Source organism: Schistocerca nitens, chromosome 11, assembly GCF_023898315.1.
Source record: "Schistocerca nitens isolate TAMUIC-IGC-003100 chromosome 11, iqSchNite1.1, whole genome shotgun sequence".
Classification (NCBI taxonomy): Eukaryota; Metazoa; Arthropoda; class Insecta; order Orthoptera; family Acrididae; genus Schistocerca; species Schistocerca nitens.
Window position 1 is genome coordinate 39,647,687 of NC_064624.1, and position 13,611 is coordinate 39,661,297.

The following is a 13,611-nucleotide window of genomic DNA, read 5'->3' on the forward strand; positions in this document are numbered from 1 at the left end:
CAGGCACACACGGTCACAGGCACAGAAGATTCTGAATAATTGTTGCACACAGGACTAAATCGACTGCCCAACCGACTTGACGCATATGATGGAAGTGAATTTTACAATAGGCATTTCAAAGCAGAATTGGAACGATGTGGGATAAATCACTATTCAACATTCTCTCATTTGGAAACTATTATTGCCAAATGGTTGAACTGGATAATTAGAAACCGAATGTAGAAGCAATTTAATCTTCAACATACGTGCAAATGCCTGAACACACAGCCACAAATCATTTCAAGTATAATCACATTATTCACCACAGAATTAAAAACAAACCTATTTATGTTACAAACGAATTATGGGAACGCTTCGAACCCAATATGTTCCTCATACAGCAGGTCATAAGATGTTGAGGGAACAGGGCATTGATGAAATGTCTTAGTTTCTCATCAAAGCACTACAGCTGGGTGAACACTTGCATTTTGCTATGTAATACGAAAAGCAAAGCTCAAACCATGCAGTAGTGTGATATGAGTGCTAGGAAACGTATCAACAAAGTTGGAGGTGGTATTCTCAAGAATCTGCGATCAGAAGTTTGTATATCTGGATACAGTTTCTGCGGAGTTGGAGCAAAATTGAAATAGCACCTAGCTTATGGTGATAAGGGCTTTGATGCTTTGGACAATGTACGCAAAGAGCACATGATCGCCTACACTACAAACAAAGATCACCATATTGCAGACCAAATATTCATTGATGAGGTTGTGCAGGTATGTCAAGAGATGGATATTCATGTAGGACAACCTATGTCTGCATATGTGGTTGATAAGGCGATGTTTGCTCGAACTTAAATTGGGTACTGGACTAACCTTCAAGCAAATACTGAATGCAGCTCACTGCATACTAAACAAGAAGAAAAACCTATGTGATGTTTAAAAAATTCGTGACAGCAGCAAAACGAGCCTAGAGGCAGAAAGAAGGAAGGAAACGATGTGTTAAAAGGCATAGGTTGCTACCAATACCAAAGAGATCTGGTGGACCAATTCTGTTTATGATACCTCCATTTGCTGGGCTGTCAGCCACTGGTTTCATTAGCTAGGAGACCTGATATATTTCAAGCAGTACAGAACATCAAAAAATGCGAAAAGTAATTACAAGCAGCTAAAAGGCATAATATGACCATGGAGGCCATTGCTATGGGTAAAGGCTTATATTTACAATACAGGAAATAACTTTGGTTGTACATTTAAGAAACAGCCCACAGCAGTGGTACTGGAAAGAAGGATTAAAAACATAGATCCGCTTAAACTCGTCAGAAAATTTAAAATCGCGATATTTTACAGCATGTTTATGTAGGATACATGGCCTGAGACAGTGTGGAAACCCAAGAAACGTGGAACTGTCAATTTAGATGTTGTTCAGGGTATGTAGCGCTTTGTGATTTAAGGCCACATGAAAGATTGTGTTGTCATTTTACCAATAGGAACCAGCTGTTGTACAATGTTCGACACTACCATAACTTCAGTTCATACCTCTGAGGATATTTCTGCATGGTATTTTTCCAGAAAATTACATAAAAACAAGCAGTATGCAAGTCTCCACATCATTTGAGGCTGCAATGTAATTACGTACACTCTAATGCTAATTGGTCTAAATTGAAAACAAACTACTTTCCTCCAATAGATGAGCATGGAGTAGTGATGTACAGAATCAACTGGTCTGGAAACACACATAAGCATAGCTAACGTCACTGAATTAATAATAAATTGCGTCTAGGGAATGGGGAAGTTGTGGCAATACCTCCTGGCTCTTGCCACATTGTCAATTCATATGTACACTTGAAACGTTTTGCTGAGGGATTTGAGGTACATGTAAACGTTAATATGTTTAAATCAGAGATAAAAACGAAACACATTGCGGACTTCAGTCACAAATATTCAATGGGATGGCTACTACATTTCTCAAAGGGTCAAGTGATGGTGTATAATACTGATAAAATTTTTGAGTTATCAACTGGTGGCCATACTGTCAGTAATTACAATTCGCATAGAGCATAATATTGCGACGAATTTTGTACCTTGATGGCAGGTTAGTCCATACTACTTATCCATTTTTTCCTACAGTGGGTCCTGCTTATAAAAGTGAAGAAAATGAAGTCCACAATGAACATGGGCTGCTACACGAAGCCAAGGAGGTGAAGGGTTCACAACCATCACGAATGTGGCAGGTACCGTGAAGTTAGGCTGCCAAAGCAAAAGCCAAAAGTGAACTCTGGGATGTAACAGAAGAATGGCATGTCCCATACTGGCAGGCAAGGGAGTCTTCAAATATGAGGGAATAGGATGAGTGGCCACACGTGAGAGAGATACAACATGCCTATCCACTGAGGAGGACATCATGCCAGTATGACTAGTAGTTCAGCATCTTCTGCACAGACACTCAACTGGGCTAGTGAAAAAGCCACCAGTGGCAAAACGTATTCCATGGTAGTGGAGTGTGTTAAGACACCATATGATGGACAGAGGTGCAGAGGAATAAACTAAACACCAATAGTCTAGTTATGAATGGACATGGGATAAAGAAAACGGAGCAGGGTAGTCTCATCAACTCACCTGGAAGTACCACTTAGGAGATGCAAGACACTGAGGAACTAGGTACTATGTAGAGCCAAGTAAGAATACATGGGAGGACCAAGGAAGTTTCGTATCAGACATGAGCCCCAGGAATTTTCTAGTTTCAGCAAGTGGAAGAACAAAAGGCGCAAGATGTAGGATGGTTTAAGAAACTCATTTCACCGAGAAATGAGATAAGTTGATGTAGAACTGCAACAGATCGTAAAATCCTTGACAAAAAGGGAGGTGAGATGGCTGGTGGGAGAATCGATAATATGGTTAATGGGGATAGCAAAGACAATGATACTCAGATAAATGTGTCCGACAAAGCCAAACCATATAAACAGATGTATATGGATGATGGTTCAAAATGTGGAGAGCACATCTCCACAAGCGAATCACATTCCTGCACACCTCAGTCCACCGGGGACCAGGACATGCTACAGTAAACTTGAAGTGCATGGTATGGAACAGTCTGCAACGGAAAGATAACGTTCAGAAGATTCCTTACTTGGTCATCACAGCTATGTGAAGGTCGTGAGGGAGGAGTAAAGCCTCCAGTCGGCCTCAGAAACGTGCCAACTGGGTTTGCACTCAGGTGGGGTAGAAGTCTGAAAATGGATAGCACACAGAAAGTGATCACTTGAGTATGTGTCAGAGGTAGTGGGCCATTCAAGATGACAGGTGAGCTGGACAGTGCAGAACGAGAGGACGAAATGGTAATAAATGTGAATGGAATCTGAAAGAAACATGGGTGCTCCAGTGCTAAGAGGGATGATTCAGAAGGTCAGCTAAGAGGTAACCTCTTGGACAGGTTCTCCGGGAGCCTCAAAGCGAATGGTGGGAACTGAAGTCACCAAGTAGCAAAAAGGAGTGAAGGAGCTGACCAATGAGCTGGAGTAAGTCTGACTTGGTAACAGCAAATAACAGAGGGGTGTAGATGTTACAAAGAGAAAAGGTGAAATGAAGGAGGAAAAAGCAGACTGCAACAGCTACCCAACGAGTGTTCAGTGAGATGGATGACCAGCATGGCTCCATGAGGTGGAATGCAGTCCTCGGGGGAAAGGTCACAGAGTCCCAGAACGAAATATGAGAGGTCAAAGGGGTTGTGAGGACAATTTTTTTCTTGGAAGCAGAAAACAAGCGAACACTGCAATTCCAAGAGCACCTGTAATTCCTCCTTGTTGGATCTAGTACCACAAATGTTCCATTGGATAAGAGTCATAATGGGGATTGGGGAGGAGGGAACAAATGAAGGTTAGTCACCTTGCGGTTGCTGAGTACCAGCCTTCAAAAATTCACTGCTACAGGGGCAGAGGCTGGAGAATCCTCTTCATGAGATCTACGAACATTTTGTCATTCTCCTTGGGTCAGCCTGTGAATTCCATGGCAGAAAATCAGTAGGCAGTGGGCACCAGCAAAATGGAGGTCAGCTGGGTGAGGGTATATGTGCCAACAGCACTGAAGGGGATCTCTAAGTCAGGGAAGGAGAAAACCGTTCATTTTTGTTTGATTTCATAGAACTTTCTAGTTGGCAGATGAAGACTACGTTTTTAGCTGTAGAAAGTATTTGTGGGAGTACTGCTTTTGTCCTTCCAGCCTGATAGTTCTGTAGCAAGCGATTTCGTCATCAGGGGCAAGGATTTGATGGCTTGTTGTGCAGCCGCAGGAGGAGAAGGAGATGCTACTGTGACCTGAGTGATTTCACTACTGCAATACTGAACTTGAAGTTGCAAGTCTGGGTGGGCATATTCTCCATTATTCATGGCATAGCAAAAATGATACTGTAAATGCCAGATGGTAAAATGCAAGGATCTTGACTACCAAACAACTGTGAGTGACAAGGTGGAGTTTGATGTCCTTCACTCAGATCTCCTGGATGGCTCACTCATTAAGACACTTGGGACATTCATGGGATTACAACTGATACAGCAGAGAGGAGGCAAACAGCTGCCCTAATGAGCATCTCTGCCAAGAGTAACACATTTGGCCATGTTTTGACAGGATATGTGTTTTATTATAATGTTGAACTCATTTTGTTTGTAATGTATGGTTGGACCATGATGACTTCATAGCCTGCCTTAATCTTTGAGGCAAACACTACTTGAGCAAATGGTAGAAAAAGAGTGCATGTGGGCTTTAAGTTTGCATCCATCTTTTTCATTACTCAATGGGGCACAGTGATGCTATGATTAGAGGGAAGTGTGGATTGCTCCCTCGGTGAGACCATCTAGCATCAGAATGTAAAGAACACCATGTGAAGAATTCAGTGAACGATGGTCCTCAACACAAACAGGATAACTCTGGAGGAGTGATTCTGTAAGCAATTGCAGGGCCTGAAAATCACAATACGTCTTCAGAAGCAAAGTTGTATTACATAAATGACAAAAGAATTTCACAGGGCCTGCAACTACAACAACACCTTTCAGAATAATGCAAGCATGAACCGCAGCAAAGGACTGACCACCTCCGGTACGTGATACCATGAGGAACTGATGTACAGCTGGTATGGCTTTGAAATCTTTAGCCTCATTCTGTTTATGTTTAGTAGACACACTCTAAGACGTTGATTGAGCCACTGCAAAAAATCCCCATGATTGCCAACATCTGCAATGGCATGCTCCTTCCAATTGGGTGCCCCCTCAGAGGGGGATTCACACACCGTAAATGACTGTTCACACCTCCCGAACTCCTGACAGAGGGACCAACTGGCATTTGGGAAAAAACAGTCACCCCTCTCTGGGCCTGGCCTGTATCAGAGGGTATGTGTGAACCCTACTGTTAACCCAGAGCTAGGAATTATGCATTACCTTGTCACCTGTAATGTGTCTAATGAAAGAGCCAGCCTTCAGGAACACACCAGGATGATGGAGGAACAAAGAGAATGAGGATTTACCAGTTAAGTCTTCACAACCTTACTGAAACTGGCACCAGCTACTCACAATTCTTCTTGATCATGGCCCATAAACAGTCACCACTACAAGCTTGTGTGTTTCCTGAGCACCACTGTGGCACAGCATTGAAAGAGTTGTCCAACACTGTATTCATTCATCTGAAAGGCTGGGAATCAGCTCCAATTTTTTGATTTACAGCCACTCACCCTTTCTTGTTCTACTGCAGTATGACATTAGCTTGTGGCTATCAAGATGAATTTGTTGAATGTCAGTGATTTTCAAGTGATGTTCTAGATTAAGCACAATACAGCTGCTGATATACCACCTGAACATTTGTCTTCCTGTACAGATATTAGACATGTGCTCTATTTATTTAGGAACAGTCACATAATGGTTGTTGCACAGAACAGCATTACTGACCATACTGCCTTGTAATGTTGGTGCTTATTGGTAATTCTAAATAATTAAAGTAGTGTATTTTATTTCTGAAGTACTCTCACAATAAATAAAAATTAATATTTCTCAAAAAGTTCTGCAGTGAATTATGAAAACTTACCTTGCACTATCAGATGCATATCTTGTTGAGGCTTCCACCTGAAACATTTCAAGAAATGGTCAGTGATTTACAACTGATGGGACAGTAAATAAATAGATTTATATTAACACCTACCAACATGTGATTAGTCCACCAAATGCTGTAAGTGAAGCTTGAAAATATCATTAAAGAGGACATGATAAACTGTTGCAGTTAATGAAACAGAATATTAGTCAGAATTCACTTTCCATTTTCTCAATTTGTCTTCAGTACTGTAAATAACTACACAAGCTAGTAATTTGGTTGTAGCCATACTTCCTACTAGACACTTCACATTTTTAACCTGTCATGCACTTCCGTCTTGTGTAAAATTTTCGTTCACGTTTTTTTATTATGAAAACTGCCATTCACTGACAGAAGAATCGATTATCATAAATGACACATTTGGGCCTTTGTGCTCTGGGCAGCCCAGATCAACTTGCAGAGGTGAGGAGCGACTTCTAAACCCAACCTTAAGTTCACACCCAGAACTACATACAGACCTGGACCATTAAATATACAAACATTAATAAATATTGGCAAACTCAAAATACTTTCACACACTATAAATGTATAACAAAATTGGTATTACAAAACAGCACATTCACAGATGAAGAAATACCACATTCAGAGAATTGTAGATTTTTACATAGAACACAGGGAAGAAATTCGCGAAACTATCCCAGAACTAGGCTCTGCATTCATAAACATCAAATCTATGTTGCAATCAGTACCAAATTTTTCCATTACCTCCAGAAAGACTCACTCCCTGCAGTAATCCAATATTTAGATGAGAGGTACACAATAATTGATGCACAATAAATCATGTTAACAAGAACAATGCAGAAAGCAAAACAGTCCTGAGAACTATGTTGAGAAGCATCTGTTAAAGTTCCAGAGGAAAACGTAAGTTTTTATTAAATTTTTATCCTCAGATTGGTACAGAATGGAGATGAGAACACTTTCTGCCTAAACTGCTATTAATTAAATGTATTCACAACTGGAATTTTGACTTATGCCATTCTCAGGTGACAGCTTACTATGAACTATGTCGAAGTTATTACATGTCATGATGCCTAGTCATTGGGGAGTGGATATAAAGATGTGCAGTATGATATGACTGACAGAAATTAGTACATTAAGTACTAACATTGTCTGGACATACAGATTATGAAGACTCCAGTCTTGTAATGACTATAGAATTTGCAAACACGGTTAACACAAGGAAAATACTATCTCAAAAGGAATTATAAAGGTTTCAGACATACACTGACTTACCACTTGAGAATCGTACAGCTGCCAAATTAATTTTGAATAAATATGTACCATAACAGTCCAGGGAGAAAATGTTTTCATTCATAAATGTCTGGCTGACTGTGGATGTAAGAAAAAAGGACAAATGGTAAGAAAAAGACAGTTAGCTAAATTGTTGGCAGATAAGCATCCCCCCCCCCCCACCACACACACACACACACACACACACACACACACACACACACACACACACACATATATATATATATATATATATATATATATATATATATATATATATATATATATATATATATATATAAATCAATAAAAAGATATGCAATCAACACTGATATAATTTGAGAATATCACATAGCTTATGTGCCAATAACAAAGCACAATTCCAAGAACTTGATAAATTTCATAGTCAGACATAGATACCTGTTGAAATTGACCATTACCACTGATTAATAAAAGTGGTTCCTGGCCTAGAATAACTGATAATCATGTTCACAGAAGATTCAAAGAAATTACATGAAAAGTTCAAGGAGAAAACAACAGCAGAAATTCTAAAATACAAGATATATCAGGGATGGCTTAGGACAGGAAGGTCCTGTGATGGGCAGATTGACGAAGGACTAAAGTGGCAAAATACTATTGGAATATATTTGTAAAATTTTAGAAGGCTTATGACTATAAAGCACGACTGCTTTTATTCAAAATACTTAAAAAATCTGACATGCAGAATACAACATGAGTCCTTTTAAAAGAACTTCAGCCTCATTTGATATAAGAACAGACTTTAGCCAAGGCAATGGACTAACTCCATTCTTCTTTCAGACCATAATAGAAAAATGAACATTGAACAGATGGAGCACTTGTCAGAACATAATACCACAAGTTGAATACTACTTGGTTAGAAAATGGATGTCAAAATTGACTGTTATACTTTTGTAGATAATTTAGCAATACTGATAGCGTAGAGAAGGTACAAAACAGAGAGAAAGAAAAACAGTAGGAAAAGCATGACTACTCATCTCCTCTGATAAGAAGCAGTAATGGGGGAACAGCAATACTGCAAAATCCCACTCAAATACTGAGTATGAGAGTATCAGGGGAAGACAAATTTAAGGATCTATGATAAGTCATATAGCCAAATGGTGGAGAAAATGGAGCCACAAGAGGAAGACTATGAAAGATGGACTTTGCATTACAGTAAACAGAAGATGTTCATAGTAAAAATTCATTCTCCAAAATTGCAGAACCTCTGACTCGCAAGGCAGTCATTTGGCCAGAATACACATCTGTATCATAAACACTGATTTCAGATTTAACAAATGATAGTGAAAATTATGAAAAAAGAAAAGATATTAGGAAACAGAACACCAGTACAAACATTTAAATTCTGAAACAATAGACAAGTATACATAAATATGTAGGAAAATAACTGGGGCCAGAATTTGGCAAAGAAGGGTAATGAGTCTTAGCATACTGAAAAAACTCATTGGCTTACAGAAGTGCACAAAGACCTACAAGACACTTGTATAAATAAGCAAGAAATTGAAAACCAAACCAAATACAGAAACAGAATTGAGTTGATAAATTCTCCAAGCAAAATAGTTCCAAAAAGACAAGATAGAAACTAGACATCAGGTGAGTGGAGAGAAATACGTGTACAGATGAAGGAGTGGCATAATGAAATGTTAAGCCTTAGCTGGCCTGTAACTGAGCAGAACAAAAAAATTTGTTTCTCATTTGTAATACCTTCGCAGTACAGCATAGTGGTGCTGTATGTACTGCAAATGAACTACAGCAAGGAGGTCAAAAAGTCTCTGCAAATATGCAGATAACAGTATTTGGAGTGTTTTGTTAGGCTACAGCAGTGCTCGGAAGTATTTTTCAGTTGCGTTGTTATGCTGTCAGTACTGCTTGCATGCAGTCACAGAAGAGCAATGCATTTAAGTGTCACTCCATCAAGCACTTCATGCTGCTGTTGTTACATATCTAGTAAATGAGCAAAATCATACAACAATGTAAGTATATATTCTTTTAGCTCAAAAGTATGTAACTTGCCTTGATGGTATGGTATTCATTAACCACAATAACTCAGGTATTTAATCAGTGATTGTTTACTTGTAGAGAACTAGAAGTATTACAAAATGGAACACTTGCTTGATGTGAAACAAACTGTTTGGCATGTCTTCAAGACTGGGAGGTAACAGTCTAGCACTGCTACAGAGTATGGCATATTGCAACCTTGATGAAGAGCGAGGATGAAAGACATTGATTTATTGATTTATTTTATTTCATTAACAGTACAGAGTAACCCACCACCTAGAAATTTAAGGTGGGTCAGACGCTTCTGAATCTAACAGCAAAGACTTCTCATTGTTACAATCTTATTGGTATACAGCTGCTATGCTTTTTTAAAAAATAATATGAAGAAAATAATATATAAAATTTTCTCTTAGGTTACAGCGAATGCAATGCTTAACAATTGTTAAAATGGTTCAAATGGCTCTGAGCACTATGGAACTTAACATCTGAGGTCATCAGTCCCCTAGAACTACTTAAACCTAACCAACCTAAGGACATCACACACATCCATGCTCAAGGCAGGATTTGAACCTGCGACTGTAGGAGTCGTGAGGTTCCAGACTGAAGCGTCTAGAACTGCTCTTAAAGTGGTTCCATATAATTTGTTACTACCTAGTTGATGAGAATATAATTTATAATATGCACATATCAAAGAAAAATAAATGAAAAGAATATGTAATACAATGAGTGCAGCGAAAGAACATGCCGTATTTGGAAGTGTAATATAGTCTAAGTAGCACATTGGCTGATAATGGCGTATTTCTACGTATTTCAGATGATAAGGTCTTGGTACAACCTCGAGCTATTCTCATCTGAAATGGTTTGTGCTAAGGACAGAATGATTTGTAGGCAATCAGCTGTAGCTCCAAGAGAAACACCTCAACAAATCAGGGATGATCTGAAGCAACATAATTGACTGAGCCCACACACGCCTACCATAAAAAGTCACTTAGTAACAGACGATTTACATGATAAATGAAATAAACCAGCTCATAAATTCAAAAACTAGGGACAGGATAGACTTTCCAAGGAAACCCTGAACTTGGAATGCCAAAGACAGATTTAAGGTTTTATGGAGTGACAAAAATAAATTTAACATTTTTTTTCTGATGGTGTGGAGTATACAGGGTGAGTCACTAACTATTGCCATGAAGAGTAACTCTGAAAGTATGATAGGAGTTGAGAGGTTTGTGGGACAAAAGTTGCATGGTACAACAGGGGCCACAGTATGAAATTGGTTGATTGTTGCTTCAGAGATATAAAGGTCAACTTTGCTTTTTAAATGGAATGCTACAGTTTGATACTTATTTTCTGATAGCAGCTATGGAGATGAATCCGACGATGTTTAACACTAAGGTCTTTGAAGGTCAATGAAGGTCAAAAAGGTGGCTTGAACATCCATTTACAGAAGGTGTTCGAACTGATGACCATTGGTATCAATGCAGTGCTGTGATCTTCTTACCATGGATGGAGTAGTATTTCTTATCACATCAGCACTTATGGTAACACATGCTCTGACAATTGTCTCATATCTCATGCAAATAGATAAGCAGACTTGTAATAAATAGATTACAATTTCATATCCTTCAATTACCCAATGGCAGTTTTTTGTATTACACACTTATGTTTATGTAATTGTAACTAATGCTTTCTATAAAACATTTTTGAGTGCTACTGTAATAGGACTGTATTAAGACCCATGGTGAGATGAAAGAAGGAGATAGTAAAGAACAGTGGCAGAGTACAAATACTGTTTTGTTCTGCAGATCACTATATGCAATCTGGTGACCATCTGGACAGCAGCAACAATTCTTAAGTACATTGATGTGAGCTCATCAGATCAAATCAAATTGTATTCGAAGAAAACAACTACCCATATTTTACAGACTGTAAGGTGCACCTTAATTTTCAATCAATTTTAAGGAAAGTACATTTTTACCATTTTTTTATTAGATTGCAAAGTCAGCCAAAAAATTTCTTAGTTTATAAAACCAAAATGACCTTGTAAGATCACTGACATTCATTATCTCAACTTTCCTCAGCATCATTGTCCTCTATATATAAGATGGTCTTCACTACCATTATGAGCATTATTTATGTCGACATACTAAAAGATTTAACGATGATATTTTCTCTCACCCTACATCGCAAGTGCTTTACTGACTGACACACTTGTTTGTTTGTAGATCATTTTAGAACTCCCTTTGTCATGAATTCATGTTGGGCTTAATCCATCACCCATTTGTTCCAATCCTCTTCCATTTACAATTTAAATGCACTGAAATGCCATGGAAACTGGTATACACATGCGTATTCAAAGATAGAGGTATGTCAACAGCAGGATATGACACTGCAGACTGCAATGCCTATATAAAACAAGAAGTGTCTGGCACAGCTGTTTCATCAGTTACTGCTTCAACAATGGCAGGTAATTAAGATTTAATTGAGTCTGAATGTGACGTTATAGCCAGTGCATGAGCGATGGGACAGCATTTCTGAGATAACAATGAAGTGGAGATACTCCCGTATGGCGATTTCATGAGTGTACAGTGAATATCAGGAATCCATTAAAATATAAAATTTCTGACATTGCTGTGGCCAGAGAAGGATACTGCAAGAATGGGACCACCAATAAATGAAGAGAATCATTCAACATGATGGATGTGCAATCCTTGCACAAATTGCTGCAGGTTTGAATTCTGGGCCAACAAAAAGTATCAGCGTGCAAACCATTCAACAAAACATCACTGATATGGGCTTTTGGAGCCGAAGGCCCACCGTGCACCCTTGATTACTGTACGACACAAAGCATTACATCTCAATTTGGCCTGTCAACACCAGCATTGGACTGTTGAGACTGGAAACATGTTACCTGGTCAGATGAGTCATTTCAAATTGTATTGAGCAGATGGATGTGTAAAGGTATGGAGATAGCCTCGTGAATCTATGGACAATACTTCAGCAGGGAACTGTTCAAGGTGGTGGAGGCTCTGTAATGGTGTAGGGCATGTGCTGGAGTGATATGGGACACCTGATACATTTTGATATGACTGACAGGTCACACGTACATAAGTATCCTGTCTGATCACCTGCAGCCATTCATGTCCATTGTGCAATCTGACAGACTTGGGCAATACCAGTAGAATTGCTACAGAGTGGCTCCATGAACACTCTTCTGAGAAACACTTCTGCTGGCCACCAAATTCCCCTGGCATTAACATTACTGAGCAAAACTGGGATGTCTCATGACATGCTCTTCAGAAAAGATCTCCAGTCCCTCACACTCTTTCTGATTTATGGTCAGCCCTGCAAGATTCTTGGTGTCAATTCTTCCCCTGCAGTACTTCAAACATTAGCTGAGTACATGCCATGTTGTGCTGCAGGACTTTTGCATGCTCACTGGGGCTCTACATCATATTACACAGGTGTACCAGCTTATTTGGCTTTTCAGTGTAGTGTATTTTTCAAGAAGTTGCAATTGTGAAGTAAGTCCTCCTGCAATAACAGCAAGCTCTGTATTTAATTGTCTCCATTTCTCTTTCACAGAATTTTACAAATGACTACTGAAGTGATCTAGCACAAGAAGAAAACCCATCTTCAATGAAGTGACTTTCCTTTGCTTCTGTTAATCCACAGTTTCATACCAGCCTCATCCATCCAACTCCTGTCACATACATGAACAACACCTGCCAGTATTCCATAAGGTTTTGACGTTTTTTAGCACTTGAAAATGATCACTGGATTAAGTTTAGTGCCATCAACACAACACGAAAGAACAACAGTGTAGTGCATTTTTTCATGTTCACCTGTTTTAATAGTTACCATTTTAGCACTTTTCATGGCAACAATTTTGTTACTTGGCAATCAAGTCTTTATGCACTATTTAACTTAGTTCCATACTGGTTTTCTTTCTATGTTGTATAATAATGTGATGGAAAGGTAATACTATTGTCATACTCTTGTGGAATTTTATGAGATGTTTTGGTCTTGGTTCCCATGCTATGTCCATGACACTTTATAAACCTGTAGCACCAAACATTTTCACCCTTAGTATCTGTTAAGTTCCACTGTAGCACTAGCTTACAAGCATGTATTCGAGACTTTTTGTAGCAATTCGAACACCATTTGGATGGTGTGCTTGAATCCATTTCAGTACAGCATCTTCTAGTTTTCGCCATTTTGTATTCAGTCCCCT

At 38.9% G+C, this 13,611-nt stretch overlaps 1 protein-coding gene across 1 annotated transcript in view; it reads right to left on the reverse strand.

Annotated features, from left to right (window-relative positions):
- Positions 1 to 13,611, reverse strand: part of LOC126213444 (zinc finger protein 492-like) — an 82,405-nt gene that overhangs the window by 23,712 nt on the left and 45,082 nt on the right. Inside the window, exon 7 of the mRNA XM_049941189.1 lies at positions 6,048 to 6,085. Within this exon, the coding sequence (XP_049797146.1) occupies positions 6,048 to 6,085 (38 nt within the window). The remainder of the gene's footprint in view (positions 1 to 6,047; positions 6,086 to 13,611) is intronic.